Source organism: Stenella coeruleoalba, assembly GCF_951394435.1.
Source record: "Stenella coeruleoalba genome assembly, chromosome: X".
Lineage (NCBI taxonomy): Eukaryota > Metazoa > Chordata > Mammalia > Artiodactyla > Delphinidae > Stenella > Stenella coeruleoalba.
Window position 1 is genome coordinate 100,154,539 of NC_137152.1, and position 15,243 is coordinate 100,169,781.

The following is a 15,243-nucleotide window of genomic DNA, read 5'->3' on the forward strand; positions in this document are numbered from 1 at the left end:
ATTTTTCATCATCAGTGCATAGGAATGCAAGAGTTTTCTGTGCATTAATTTTGTATCCTGCTACTTTACCAAATTCATTGATTAGCTCTAGTAGTTTTCTGGTAGAGTCTTTAGGATTCTCTATGTACAGTATCATGTCATCTGCAAACAGTGACAGCTTTACTTCTTCTTTTCTGATTTGGATTCATTTTATTTCTTTTCCTTCTCTGACTGCTATAGCTAAAACTTCCAAAACTAGTGGTGAGAGTGGACAACCTTGTCTTGTTCCTGATTTTAGTGGAAATGGTTTCAGTTTTTCACCATTGAGAACGATGTTGGCTGTGGGTTTGTCATATATGGCCTTTATTATGTTGAGGTAAGTTCCCTCTATGCCTACTTTCCGGAGGGTTTTTTTTTAATCATAAATGGGTGTTGAATTTTGTTGAAAGCTTTTTCTGCATCTATTGAGATGATCATATGGTTTTTCTCCTTCAGTTTGTTAATATGGTGTATCACATTGATTGATTTGCGTATATTGAAGAATCCTTGCATTCCTGGGATAAACCCCACTTGATCATGGTGTGTGATCCTTTTAATGTGCTGTTGGATTCTGTTTGCTAGTATTTTGTTGAGGATTTTTGCATCTATGTTCATCAGTGACATTGGCATGTAGTTGTCTTCCTTTGTGACAACTTTTTGTGGTTTTGGTATCAGGATGATGGTGGCCTCGTAGAATGAGTTTGGGAGTGTTGCTCCCTCTGCTATATTTTGGAAGAGTTTGAACAGGATAGGTGTTAGCTCTTCTCTAAATGTTTGATAGAATTCACCATCTGGTCCTGGGCTTTTGTTTGTTGGAATATTTTTAATCACAGTCTCAATTTCAGTGCTTGTGATTGGTCTGTTGATATTTTCTTTTTTCTCCCTGGTTCAGTCTCAGTAGGTTGTACTTTTCTAAGAATTTGTCCATTTCTTGCAGGTTGTCCATTTTATTGGCATATAGTTGCTTCTAGTAGTCTTTCATGATCCTTTGTATTTCTGCAGTGTCAGTTGTTACTTCTCCTTTTTCTGTTCTAATTCTATTAATTTGAGTCTTCTCCCTTTTTTTCTTGATGAGTCTTGCTGATGGTTTATCAATCTTGTTTATCTTCTCAAAAAAACAGCTTTTAGTTTTACTGTTCTTTGCTATTGTTTCCTTCATTCCTTTTTCATTTATTTCTGATCTGATCTTTATGATTTCTTTCCTTCTGCTAACTTTAGGGTTTTTTGTTCTTCTTTCTCTAATTGCTTTAGGTGTAAGGTTAGGTTGTTTATTTGAGGTGTTTCTTGTTTCTTGAGGTAGGATTGTGTTGCTATAAACTTCCCTCTTAGAACTGCTTTTGCTGCATCCCATAGATTTTTGGTTGTCGTGTTTTCATTGTCATTTGTTTCTAGGTATTTTTTGATTTCCCCTTTGATTTCTTCAGTGACCTCTTAGTTGTTTAGTTATTTAGTAGCATATTGTTTAGCCTCCATGTGTTTGTATTTTTTACAGATTTTTTCCTGTAATTGATATCTAGTCTCATAGCGTTCTGGTCAGAAAAGATACTTGACAGGATTTCAATTTTCTTAAATTTACCAAGGCTTGGTTTCTGACCCAAGATATGATCTATCCTGGAGAATGTTCCATGAGCACTTGAGAAGAATGTGTATTCTGTTGTTTTTGGATGGAATGTCCTATAAATATCAATTAAGTCCATCTTGTTTAATGTATCATTTAAAGCTTGTGTTTCCTTATTTATTTTCATTTTGGATGATCTGTCCATGGGTGAAAGTGGGGTGTTACAGTTCCCTACTATGATTGTGTTACTGTCAATTTCCCCTTTTATGGCTTTGTCATTACTCTGAACTCTTTTTCAAGTAGAATGCCTATTTCCGCTTCACTTGTTTGGTCTGGTGGGTTTTTACCTTGCTCCTTCATCTGCTGTGTGTTTCTCTGTCTTCTCATTTTGCTTAAATTAGTGTGTTTTCGGTCTCCTTTTCGCAGGCTGCAGGTTCTTTGTTCCCATTGTTTTTGGTGTCTGCCCCCAGTGGCTAAGGTTGGTTCAGTGGGTTGGTTAGGCTTCCTGGTACAGGGGACTGGTGCCTGTGTTCTGGTGAATGAGGCTGGATCTTGTCTTTCTGGTGGGCAGGACTGCGTCCAGTGGTGTTTCTTGGGGGTGTCTGTGACCTTATTATGATTTTAGGCAGCCTCTCTGCTAATGGGTGGGGTTGTGTTCCTGTCTTGCTAAATGTTTGGCATAGGGTGCCCAGCACTGGAGCTTGCTGGTCGTTGAGTGGAGGTGGGTCTTAGCGTTGAGGTGGAGATCTCTGGGAGAGCTTTCGCCATTTGATATTACGTGGAGCCGGGTGGTCTCTGATGGACCAATGTCCTGAACTCGGCTCTCCCACCTCAGAGGCACAGGCCTGACACCCAGCCAGAGCACCAAGACCCTGTCAGCCACATGGCTCAGAAAAAAAGGGAGAAAAAAAGAAAGAAAGAAAATAAGAAAGAAAAGAAAGTTATTAAAACTTAAAAAATTTAAATTATTAAAAATAAAAAAATTAAAACATAATTTAAAAAAAAGAAAGAAAGAAGAGGGCATCCAAACCAAAAAACAAATCCACCAATGATAGCTAGCGCTAAAAACTATACTAAGAAAAAAAAAACGGACAGACAGAACCCTAGGACAAATGGTAAAAGCAAAGCTATACAGACAAAATCACACAAGGAAGCATACACACTCACAAAAAGAGGAGGAAAAATATATATACCTATATATAAAAAAAAGGAAGAGAACAACCAAATCAATAAACAAATCTACCAATGACAATGAACTCTAAATACTAATCTAAGGTAAACATAAGACCAGAAACAAATTAGATGCAGAAAGCAAACCCCATTTCTACAGTTGCTCCCAAAGTCCACTGCCTCAATTTTGGGATGATGTGTTGTCTCTTCAGGTATTCCACAGATGCAGGGTGCATCAAGTTGATTGTGGAGATTTAATCCGCTGCTCCTGAGGCTGCTGGGAGAGATTTCCCTTTCTCTTCTTTGTTCGCACAGCTCCCGGGATTCAGCTTTGGATTTGGACCCGCCTCTGCATGTAGGTCGACTGAGGGCGCCTGTTCTTCACTCAGACAGGACGCGGTTAAAGAAGCAGCTGCTTCGGGGGCCTGGCTCACTCAGGCCGGGGGGAGGGAGGGGTACGGATGTGGGGCGAGCCTGTGGCGGTAGAGGCCGGCGTGACGTTGCACCAGCCTGAGGCGCGCCGTGCGTTCTCCCGGGGAAGTTGTCCCTAGATCACGGGACCCTGGCAGTGGCGGGCTGCACAGGCTCCCCAGAAGGGGGGTGTGGATAGTGAGTGACCTGTGCTTGCACACAGGCTTCTCGGTGGCGGCGGCAGCAGCCTTAGCGTCTCATGCCCGTCTCTGGGGCTCCATTAAGCAGCGCTCTTAATCCCCTCTCCTTGCGCACCAGTAAACAAAGAGGCAAGAACAAGTCTCTTGCCTCTTCGGCAGCTCCAGACTTTTTCCCGGACTCCCTCCCGGCTAGGCTAGCCGTGGCGCACTAACCCCTTCAGGCTGTGTTCACACAGCCAACCCCAGTCCTCTCCCTGCGCTCTGACCGAAGCCAGAGCCTCAGCTCCCAGCCCCGCCCGCGCCGGCGGGTGAGCAGACAAGCCTCTCGGGCTGGTGAGTGGTGGTCGCCCTGATCCTCTGTGGGGGAATCTCTCCGCTTTGCCCTCCGCACCCGTTTCTGCGCTCTCCTCCGCAGCCCCGAAGCTTCCCTCCTCCGCCACCCGCAGTCTCCGCCCGCGAAGGGGCTTCCTAGTGTGTGGACACCTTTCCTCCTTCACAGCTCCCTCCCACTGGTGCAGGTCCCATCCCTATTCTTTTGTCTGTTTATTCTTTTTTCTTTTGCCCTACCCAGGTACGTGGGGGAGTTTCTTGCCTTTTGGGAGGTCTGAGGTCTCCTACCAGCGTTCAGTGGGTGTTCTGTAGGAGTTGCTCCACATGTAGATGTATTTCTGATGTATCTGTGGGGAGGAAGGTGATCTCCACATCTCACTCCTCCACCATCCTGAAGGTCTCTCCCCTCCCTCCGATGTTTGTTTGCCTCCATTGACTAGAATGAACTTCCACGAGAGCAGAGTTTGTTTTGCTAAAGGTTGTACATCTGGTGCTTAAGAGGCACTCAAATATTTTTTGATTAAATCTTTCATAGGATTCTCTATAGCAGGTTTTTTGTAAGTAAAATTTTACTGGAATTCAGTCATGCTCATTCATTTCCATATCATCTATGGCTGCTTTCACACTATAATGCAGAGCTGAGGAAGTCCGAAAGGGTCCACGTAAGCCCACAAAGTCTCAAATATTTATTCAAAGTCTCAAATATTTACTATCTGGCTCCTTACAGAATGATTGCTGACCCCCAACAGCACTCACTTGTCCTTCATTTCTGAAGTTAAACTGCAAGTGCTCTAGGCACAGGAGTTAGGTCTTAATACTCCTGTGTATGTAAAACAGAAAACCTTTAAAATAGCTATCGAATAGATTTTCTTCTTCCAACATAAATTATTTCTGCTCAGTTAAATTCAAAGTTAGCATTTTCCATCCTCAGTGCATTTCTAGCAAGGCCAAAAGAAAAGGTTACCTGTGTTCAATAATTTGGGGGAGAGAGAGGAGAGATTCTGATGCTAAGTAGCAGCAAATTTTCACAATCATGACATCTTTAAAATGTGAATGCAACATAACAACTGGAAAGCTATTCCCTGATATGTTTCTAACAAATGATTTTGAGGTGAACCATAGTTATTTTCTCATTGTAAAAATCATTCTAACAATGTATCATGTTTTTAATGCCAGGCACATTATGGGTGCACAACAGTCATTGAATGGATCACTCTCCCATAAATAATCACTGTGCTCATCAATTTTTGCAAATTAAAATTACCTGAAAAGGGGCATCAAGATTTATATCCCTGGGCTTCCCTGGTGGCGCAGTGGCTGAGAGTCCGCCTGCCGATGCATGGGACACAGGTTCGTGCCCCGCTCCGGGAGGATCCCACATGCCGCGGACCGGCTGGGCCCGTGAGCCATGGCCGCTGAGCCTGCGCGTCCGGAGCCTGTGCTCCGCAACGGGAGAGGCCACAACAGTGAGAGGCCCACGTACCGCAAAAAAAAAAAAAAAAAAAAGATTTATATCCCTTTGCGAATTCTAAAATACACTCAGAATGTCTCAATCTTTTTTAAAAATAAAGCCTTTATTGTCATTCTTTCTCTTAAAAAAATTAATTTGCATAGTTATCATTGGTTCTAAGGAACTGAAGAATAAATGAATAATTCTAGGCATCATTTCAGCCCACTGTCTACCCCAGGTACAGAGGTAAGCAAATAGGATTTTCTCATATTATTGGATAAGATGTCTGTTATTTGGAAACATTGTAGTCCATGGACTAAGACACAAATAAGAAGAAAGAGCTAGGAATCTTATCTTTGCCAAGTTATTTTGAATAAGCAACAATATACACAATGATATACAATCATTTGAGAAAACTATTGTTTATTTAGAAAAAGGGTTACATGGGTAGAATTCATTAGATAAAAAAACTTTATTTTAAAAATGTCACTGTGAAACTTTTCCAGATTAAAGTTAAGCAATACAAAGCTCCTGTAGCTGTAGACTTAAAAGACAATTAACTTTCGATCCCCCCGCCCAGATTTTTCTAACATAATTACAAGAAAAAATGGCAAGGGACAAGGGAGTGCTGGTACCTTTTTTTTTTCTAACAGGTTTTAATGTCTTACACATAGTATATAAAATGATTCCTAGGCATTGCATAAGACACTGCTCCCACTTTGATTTTTACTAATATTAAAAACAGGCCAAATAATAAATTAAAACTGAGTTTTTAAATGAGGTAAATTCAAGAGGGTTCAATAATTGTTTATTTTCCATTTCAAACAATAAAAAGGAAGCATTTCAAATTGAAAAAAAAAAACTAAACTCAGGCAATATTTAGTTAACCTAAAGGGAAATTCTGTACATATGTAACCTTATTTGCTTCTTGGAAACTGTATACAGCACATTGTGCTAAAAATATGGAAGTTAATACTTTCAGCCATTTACTGAAAATAAACATGTAGAAACTAAGCAACAAGTTAAATACAATAATGCACAACTCAACAATTTTAAGTTTTCGGCATGGAGCAATAGAGCAGATCACTGAATAATTTAAGGAGATGCAAACGGGCCCTCTTCGTTCATAATTCTTGGCAATCTACTCAGGACAATAAATTTCTGGTCACAGCTGAACAATTTCATTCCAATCTCATCTGAAAGAAACAAAGTGATTATATTGATAGATAAGAAAGGCATTGGTAGGGGGCAGGGAGGAAGGAGAGGGGATGGATGGAAGGGGGAAGGAGGGACAGATGAAAGGAGGAGGGAGGGAGGGAGGGAAGAAGGGAGGAGAGGAGGAGGAGGAAGGAAGGAAGATTTAAGAAAATCAATGAGTTCTGTCAATAACAAAGGCTTGAATTAAGTCCCTAAATAAGGATGAAATATTTGTGTATTTCTTATTGCCTATTCTTAGAAACCACTAAAGATAGGTACATTATGATGAATTTAAAAAAAAACAAACCACAGAACATTTTGTCTGTGAGAGAGGGAAAGGGGGAGTGGGGGGAGGGGAGGGAGGAAAAAATGAAATAGAATTCCACAGGGACAAGCAATAGCTTGTCAAAAGTAAACAGAACACATAACCGTGAAAAGGAACCAATTTTACCTGATCAACAAAAAAAGAGAAAAATGACATCACATTTTTCACAAGGACATGATTTTAATAGTTACTTATATTAAGATGCAATGTCTGCTAAATTATAAAAATTGCTTTAAAAATATATTGACTTAATTATACTCATTTCCTTTCCTTTATGTATTGACATTTTTCAAATACTGCATATTGAAATAAATTCAAAACATGATCATTACAACATGTGGCAAATAGTTTCATATCTGCCTAACATTGTTCTCATTCAAATTTTAATCTAATGCTTAACGCATTAAACTTTATTGATGAAAATACTACATTCACATATTTCATTAAAACCAGAGCTAGAAGGGCCTTAGAAAATAATCACACTTGCATGATATGCTGACAAATAATTTACATATCGTTTCTATACAGTATTCTGTTCACACCATGTATAATCTTGACATTACCAATTATAATTATAGATACATTAATGTTGAACTTACAGTTTTAATACTTAAAAATCATTGTTCCTGTTCATCACTGATGAATGGATAAACAAAATGTGGTACACATCCATACAATGGAATAGTATTCAGTTATAAAAAGAAATCAATTTCTGATACATGCTACAACATGGATGAACCTTGAAAACATGATGCTAAGTGAAAGAAGCCACATATAACAAAAGGCCACATATTGCATGATTCCATTTTTATGAAATGTCCAAAACAGGCAAATCCATCGAGACAGAAAATACATTAGTTGTTTCCAGAGGCTGCAGGAAGGAGAGAATTGCAGGTGACTGCTAACAGATGCAGGGTCTCTTCTGAGGGTGATGGAGATGTTCTGGAATTACTGGTGATGGTTACAACACAGGGATATACGAAAAACCACTTTTAAATGGAATATTTTATAAGAACTTCATCTCAATTTTTTTTAGCTGCAAAAAAAGTCAATGTTCCAATAAAGAGAATCACGGTATCAGCATGATCATAATTAGAATAAAAAATGCCTATTATGAAAATGTCATAATTACTGGGCAAGGGAAATTCTGATGACACATTTAAGGGCACATTAAAGGATAAAACTGCTATTGCTGTTAAAACATGTGAAGATGATCTTTCCCAGGAACTGAAATTAAAATTTTTACAAGAAGCCAAAATCCTCAAGCAATATAATCATCCCAATATTGTCAAACTTATCAAAGTTCGCACACAAATACAGTCTATCTACATGATTAAGGAACTGGTTCCAGGAGTCGATTTCCTCTCCTTTCTGAGAAAGAAGGATGAACTAAAACAGTTAGTGACATTTTCATTAGATGCTGCTTCTGGATGGCAAATCTCGAGTAAACATTGTATACACAGGAACCTTGCTGCAAGAAACTGCCTGGAGGTGAAAATAATGTTCTGAAAATCAGTGACTTTGGAATGTCTCATCAAGAGGATGGTAGTGTGTATTCATCTTCTGATTTAAAGCAGATTCCCATTAAATGGACAGCACCAGAAGCTCTTAATTATAGGAGATATCGTTCTGAGAGTGACGCATGGAGCTGTGGCATCCTCCTCTAGGAGACCTTCAGCTTAGGGGTCTGTCCATACCCTGGAATGACAAATCAGCAAGCACAAGAGCAAGTGGAAAGAAGATACTAGATGTCAGTCTCTCAGCAGTAACCAGAACATATTTATAAAATAATGACGTCTTGGGATTACAAACTTGAAAACCACCCCAAGTTCAGTGAACTTCAGAAAGAACTGCCATCAAGAAGAAAGTCACATAGTGATGAAACAGCACCAAATTCAGACTTCAGGACTCTATCTTCCAGCAGAGTAATATTTTATTCTCATTAATAATAAGTTTATATCACCTTACCTGGAATATTCTTCTTCTTGTTTATTAACTAGTTCTTTAAATATGTGCAACTTTAACCATTGTAATAAGAAAGCACAGGTTCTAAATGCAAGAGATCCCTCAAATCTATCTTTTCACATCTAGGACTGTTTATGTTTCTCAAAGGGTTTCTACTTCAGGCTCAGTTCAGAGTTGACTGTCCTCCATCCTAGACACCTCTACTCTCTCAGTGCTATAAACTGCATTGGTAATACCATCTGTGCAGGATACACTCCAACAAAAGGTGGCCTTCCACTATGCTAAGACAAGATTACATTTGTAAACATCACTTCCTATTGGGAATTATCTGGACAACTTTTAGTAAGGTTGTCATTTCCCTCTGTTCCACCATGCCCTCCTCCTTTGTCAGGGCATCAGAAAACTATGCATGAAATGCCCTCAAAGAGTACCCTTTCAGGGTTGAGGAAGTTGATTTTAAATGATGTTACTTTATAGACAGCTGTGACAGCAAGAACGAAGTCTGAAACGTTAGGTCTGGGTGAAAGAGCAGCTAGACTGGTGATCAAAATAGAGAAGAAAGGCAAATAGAAAATCAGCCTTATTATCAGAGCCATGCCTTTATAAACACACACACACTTTCTATTTTTATGATCAAAAAGGTCCTAAGAAATGTTTCAATAGTTCATAGACTCCTCATAAAAGAACCCTCTGGGGCTTCCCTGGTGGCGCAGTGGTTGAGAGTCCACCTGCCGATGCAGGGGACACGGGTTCGTGCCCCGGTCCGGGAGGATCCCACATGCTGCGGAGCAGCTGGGCCCGTGAGCCATTGCCGCTGAGCCTGCGCATCCGGAGCCTGTGCTCCGCAACGGGAGAGGCCACAACAGTGAGAGGCCTGCGTACCGCGAAAAAAAAAAAAAAAAAAAAAGAACCCTCTGGATGGCAACAAAATTTATTTAGAGAAACTATAAAATACAAGCCCAGTGAATTAAAAAATTATTCCTGGTTAATCCTAGTACGTGTACACATACACACACAGGCACGCACATGCCAAGTACAAAGGTACACATGGATGAAGTTGACAGAAGAGTCCAATGAACATTTACAAGAAAGAAAGAAGTTACAGGAGAAAGATATAGGGACAGCCATCCTAATTCCACTTTACTCCTTCATTTACCCTTAAACTGCTGCCTAGCAATTCTTATCATAGCAAACACACTTCCTGAGGTATCCCAAGTGGATAAAATGGAACAGTTAAAACTAGGATTCTACTGAACTGAATCTCAGCATACCCAGGGGTGCCTCTCAAGATAAATGTGTGTGTGAGGAATATGTGTCACACTCAAGGGTAAATGTGGCATGGGAGCCTTTTGGAAGTGCTCATGCCTACATCCAGATAAAGAACAGCACAGCACCTGAGTGAAAATTTGGTCTGCCTTAAGTGGAAGAAAGGAAATAGAAAATCCCTCCTGTTCTCTCCAACTGTTTGGTGCCTATGAATATCAGTGTACAGAACTCACTGATACTTTAAAGGATGATAATGAAGAGAAAAATAGTTTAGGTCTATCATTTCAATCTCCTAACAAGACTTTTTTACACATTTAATGATTGCTACATACAGACCCAGATGAAAGTATAATAAACCTGCCCTCAAAAAATATGTTGCAGCACACAAAGCAACTTCTTAAACAGTATACTATCAAATGCTATAAATACACTGAACCTTCTTCTGGGGGCAAAAATAGTCAGTGACGTTTCTCCTCAATTCCAAAGAGATATAGTTAATACTCCTGTACATAGCTCTCCATGTATAAAGTTAAGAGTATCTGAAACATAGCAGGTAATAAAGAAAAATACTTGATTGTTTGATTAGAAGGAAGAGATGAAGTTACTGCCTTCAACAAGACCACAATCTAAGGAGAGGGATATGTAACACATTCATATATACATAGGAATCAGTGACTAGGACTCTATAGGCAAGCTGACACACACGTGTAAGCAATGGGAAACTACTGAGGAAGATACTTAATTGAACACTTCCTACTCCAACACATATTATTACCAGCATCTAGGACTGTGTCTCAACATGGTAACACATTCCTAAAATAAGCAAACTTGGAGGAGTTAGGAGGTCAGTTCCCAAGTATGGACTGAAGAAGAAAGGCTCAGAACAGGAATTACAAAATCGATTGCTTACAGGGGCTACTATAAAATGGAAACAAATGGAAGTGAGCTGGGTGGGGCCTGAATGAGGTAAACTACAAAAAAAGACCCACTCTATTTAAGGGGAACAAGCACCTAGGCAGGTCTAGCTGACTGTTGCCATGCAGAAATCAGGACACAATGTTGCCAGATGTTCCAGTTCTTCAAAAGAAAATGAAATTTGGATTTTGTCAACTCTTCTGATTTTTAAAGGCAACTTTTTTTTTAATGTTAAATATTGTGCAAGGCCAAGAAGGTATGTCTAATAAGCCACATTCTGCCTAAGGGCTGAGAATTTGCAACCCTGGGTTTAAACGATAAGAGTTAGGTTACACGTAAGAGACCAGAGGTGAGAGACAGACCTGTAAAATATATTATTAGGCTTCACTGGAGTATTAGAATAGGAATGTAGTATACTACAAATGCAGATGGATAGGATAGAGTTAATTGCTAATATTCTTTGAAATTAAGAGCCAAGAATCCAGAATCAAAGTGCAAGAAGACTGAGCTTCTCAAAACCTAGAAGCAAGTCTCAGTTTAGCAGTGTCTGGTTCACAAAAGGACTCTCAAAAGTTAGCTGAACTCAGTGAATTGAGGACCACACATATCAATTTACAATTGCGAAGCTAAAGAATGCTTCTAAGTGGAAATTTTTCATAGACAGGAATTTTTGAAGATTAAACTAGGGGAAACAGTTAAAGGCAAAGCAGCTAGTAGCGTTCAAGAGACTAAATCAAGGAAAGAGTAGATGAATTTGGACGAAGACATTAGCAATAACGAGTAACAGGAGATACAGAGAACAAGCAAAAAGGATTTTGCAACAAAACATTATGAAACAGGAAAAGAAGACTCTGGAAGGAATTTAATCTGGGTCACATTTATATATTGTATTTTCTTAACTCTAACATGATCATTTTAATGTTTTTGAAATCAAGGTGATACATACAAATCAATGTCATTTCTCTATCCACTTTTCTCAAAAAACAGTTCTAGAAACCAACAATGAATCTTACAATTAATGACATCTCTGACTCATGGAAATGTGACATGTGTAGCAGTTCTCCTTTCTGCAGAATATAAAATAAATTAAAAAGGGAGCAGGGAGCAGCAGATTTGAAGTAGCCTAAAGGTAAATGGTGCCAATAAGAAATGATGAGACCTCTAAATGAAAAGGAAGAACCACATAAAGACTTGACCAACCCTAGAAGGTATCCAACAGAAGGCAGCCACAGAACAGCCCAAAAAAAGGGAAAAAATCAACCGGTGCCTCACAAAGAGTCTACCCAAGAAGAGAGTAAAGAGAGATGTCCAAAATCACAATGAAATTGTCGACGACCATGACTGGCCCACTGCTAATGAAGATATAAGAGGCAGAGTGTTTTTGTTTTCTTTAATAAGGGGACCAGGTGAAAGCAAGAAGTAAAAAGCAAAACGCCAAACTGAAACGAAGGTTATGGTGAAGAATAAAAAAAGAAGATTAAAAGTTTATGGTTCACTGGGGAAGACAGCTAGTGGTTAGGGTGGGCAATGGCTAGAATTTAAGAATAGGTAATAATATTTCTTTTATAATCTTTCTAATTTTAAAAAATCTACTGAATTCTAAATGCTCTCTCATAATTCTCATCCACCCTTCTGTAATACTTAGATAACAAGCACAAAATAACAGAACAGAAAAAGCACACTATTTGTCAAGAAGTTACCTACCTGGCAACCTCAAATCCCTGCTTTGCAGCCAAAATAAACAGGACAAAATCCATACTCTAAAGCTCACACCTTTATACAAAACAGGCTCTCAGACATTTCTCACTCTTAAACAACTGTAAACCGCCTTGGCTATCTATCCAGTTTCATTAGAAGATTAGAAGCAGCAAATAATATTAGGAGGAGGGTAGAGAAAGCAAGTATACTTGATATCATTAAAAAGTGACAGCTAATATGGAAACCAGAAAATTGTTGATTCTTCAACAACTTCTAATACAGCCATCTCAAACCATTAAATGTAGAGGGCAAATCATCCTACATACACCTCAATAATCCTAAGGCATCACACCAAACAATAACTATTCAAGTGATGATCTGAGTGCTCAGAAAAGATTATATTAAGGTTCTGAACAGTCCGTCCACATACAATTTATTTAAGATGGATAAAACACTTTTAAAATCTCACATAAGGCATAACTACTTTGAAAACAAAGTTGCATATTTTAAATTCCAGAACTAAAAGCACAGACCATATTTTTGGCTTTGCAAAACATGGGCAGTGGTAGAAAGAGAGGCAGGAAACTTAAAACAAAACTCTGGATAACGTGTCTGCATGAAAGGCAAAAAGAAGATCAGAGAACACTGAAGGGCAAGAAGACCTATGTTTGCATATTGGTGTGTCAGCTAATATCTCTGTCACCCTCTTCTACTTAACCTCTTAGAGTCTCAGTTTCTTCATCTGTAAAATGCAGATACCACCATCACCTACAAGGTACTTTAAAAAAGTAACTATCCAGAGAAGATGGGAATGAGTGGTGAAGAGAAAGCCAGATGTTTTTAAATACATCTTGGTGCTTTAAAAAAAAAAAAAAAGGCGTAGCTAACAGCAAGCTTAAAATGAAAACAGCTTAAAAATAACCGGGAATCTTGTCTCGCATCTTTACCCAAAGACCTGACCATTATATTTAGGTGAAAAACTCTAGCTGTATCTTGCAAAATGGATCTAGTTTCTTCAACATTATCAGACCTTATTTTATATTTCTATCTTTAAATGAAAAGAGGTGAGAGAACACTCACCTTGATTGAAAGTCTTCATTATCTGTGCTTGTCCGAGGACTTATGAGTAGATGACAAATTAAGGGAAAACAACTTTTGGGGGGAAAAAAAGAATGCTGTCTCATCTTTTAGTATAATCCCTCAGCTTGCAGGCCTAATTGGCTCTTACCAGCCTGGTAGCCTCAAACTCTACCAGCTCTTCTCATCTGCCACATCATCTTGCCCTGCTACTCCCCATGCCCCCAGCCCAAGGAACTCTCTGTTCCCTTTCTTCCTCTCGGTGGTAGAGCCAGAGGGACTTTAAATCCCTTGATGGCATAAAACAATCTCAGTCACCAAAGAAGTTTAAAAAACAATCAAGTCTCCCATTTCCACGTTTTGTACATCTGAGAGGGTTAACTGGAGAGACCATTTAAAAGGTAGTAAGTCCTTGAGCATTTAGACCACATACTACAAGGGTACAATTCTAAATAAGACCAGTATCAAAGCTTTCCATTATACTGATTAAAAACATCAATAAGATGAAAAGGATATTGTTTCTTCTCTTCCTTTCCTCCTGAACTGTCCCGTTTCTCTTTCTTTTCTATCTTTTCTTTATCATGCCTGGACTCCTATAACGAATGGTGGAATTAGTTGGGGAAGGGAAAACCAAATATAAAAATCAGCTCAAAATCTCTTTTCATCACTCACCAGTCATAAATTTTTCTTCAAACTTATTTAATATGACACCAAAAGCACAAGCAACAAAAGAAAAAAACTGGACTTCATCAAAAGTAAAAACTTTCATGCATCAAAGAACACTATCAAGAAAGTGAAAACACAACCTACAGGAGAAAATATTTGCATATCATATATCTCATAACTGTCTAATATCAAGACTACGTAAAGAATTCTTACAACTGAGCAACAAAAAGACAAACAATCCAATTAAAAAATGGCCAAAGCATCTGAATAGATTTCTCCAAAGAAGATATACAAATGGCCAACAAGTACATGAAAAGATGCTCGACATCATTAGTCATTAAGAAAATACAAAATCAAAACAACAATGAGATACTACTTTACACCCACTAGGATGGCTACAATAAAAACTAAATAAATAAAAATAAAAACAGAAACAGAAAATAACAAGTGTTGGCAAGGATGTAGGGAAATTGGCACCCTCATACATTGCTGGTAGAAATGTAAAGTGTGCAGCCACTGTGGAAAACAGTTTGGCGGTTCCTCAAAAAGCTAAACATAGCATTACCATATAACCCAGATATTCCACTCCTGGGTATATACACAAGATCATTGAAAACAGGTATTCAAACAAATACTTCATAGCAGCACACCAATGTTCATAGCAGCACAATTCACAATAGCCAAAAGGTGGAAAACAAGACAAAAGTCCATCAAGTGACGAGTGGATGAACAAGTATGGTATATTCGTAAAATGGAATATTACTTAGCCATGAAAAGAAATGAAGTACTGATACATGTAACACCATGAAGAATCTCAAAAACATTATGCTAAGTGAAAGAAGTCAGACACAAAAGGCCACATTATAATACAGTTCCACTTATATGAAACAGCCAAAGTTTTTGATAAGTCCACAGAGACAGAAAGCAGATTCGTAGTTGCCGGGGGGTGGGGGTGGGGAAGGGGTGATGGAGAATGACTGCTTAATGAGTATGTGGT

The 15,243-nt window shown here is 38.8% G+C and overlaps 1 protein-coding gene across 11 annotated transcripts in view; it reads right to left on the reverse strand.

Moving 5' to 3' along the window:
* Positions 1 to 5,572: 5,572 nt before the first annotated feature.
* The window catches only part of THOC2 (THO complex subunit 2), a 103,562-nt gene continuing 93,891 nt past the window's right edge, over positions 5,573 to 15,243 (reverse strand). For 7 of the 11 annotated variants that reach the window (XM_079909668.1, XM_079909675.1, XM_079909670.1 and 4 more), the window contains exon 37: positions 13,616 to 14,173. In XM_079909668.1, the coding sequence (XP_079765794.1) occupies positions 14,045 to 14,173 (129 nt within the window). In that variant the 3' untranslated portion in view covers positions 13,616 to 14,044. Of the gene's footprint in view, positions 8,358 to 13,583; positions 14,174 to 15,243 lie in introns of those variants that run through there. The other 4 variants (XM_079909667.1, XM_079909676.1, XM_079909672.1 and 1 more) reach the window with 3 other exon arrangements.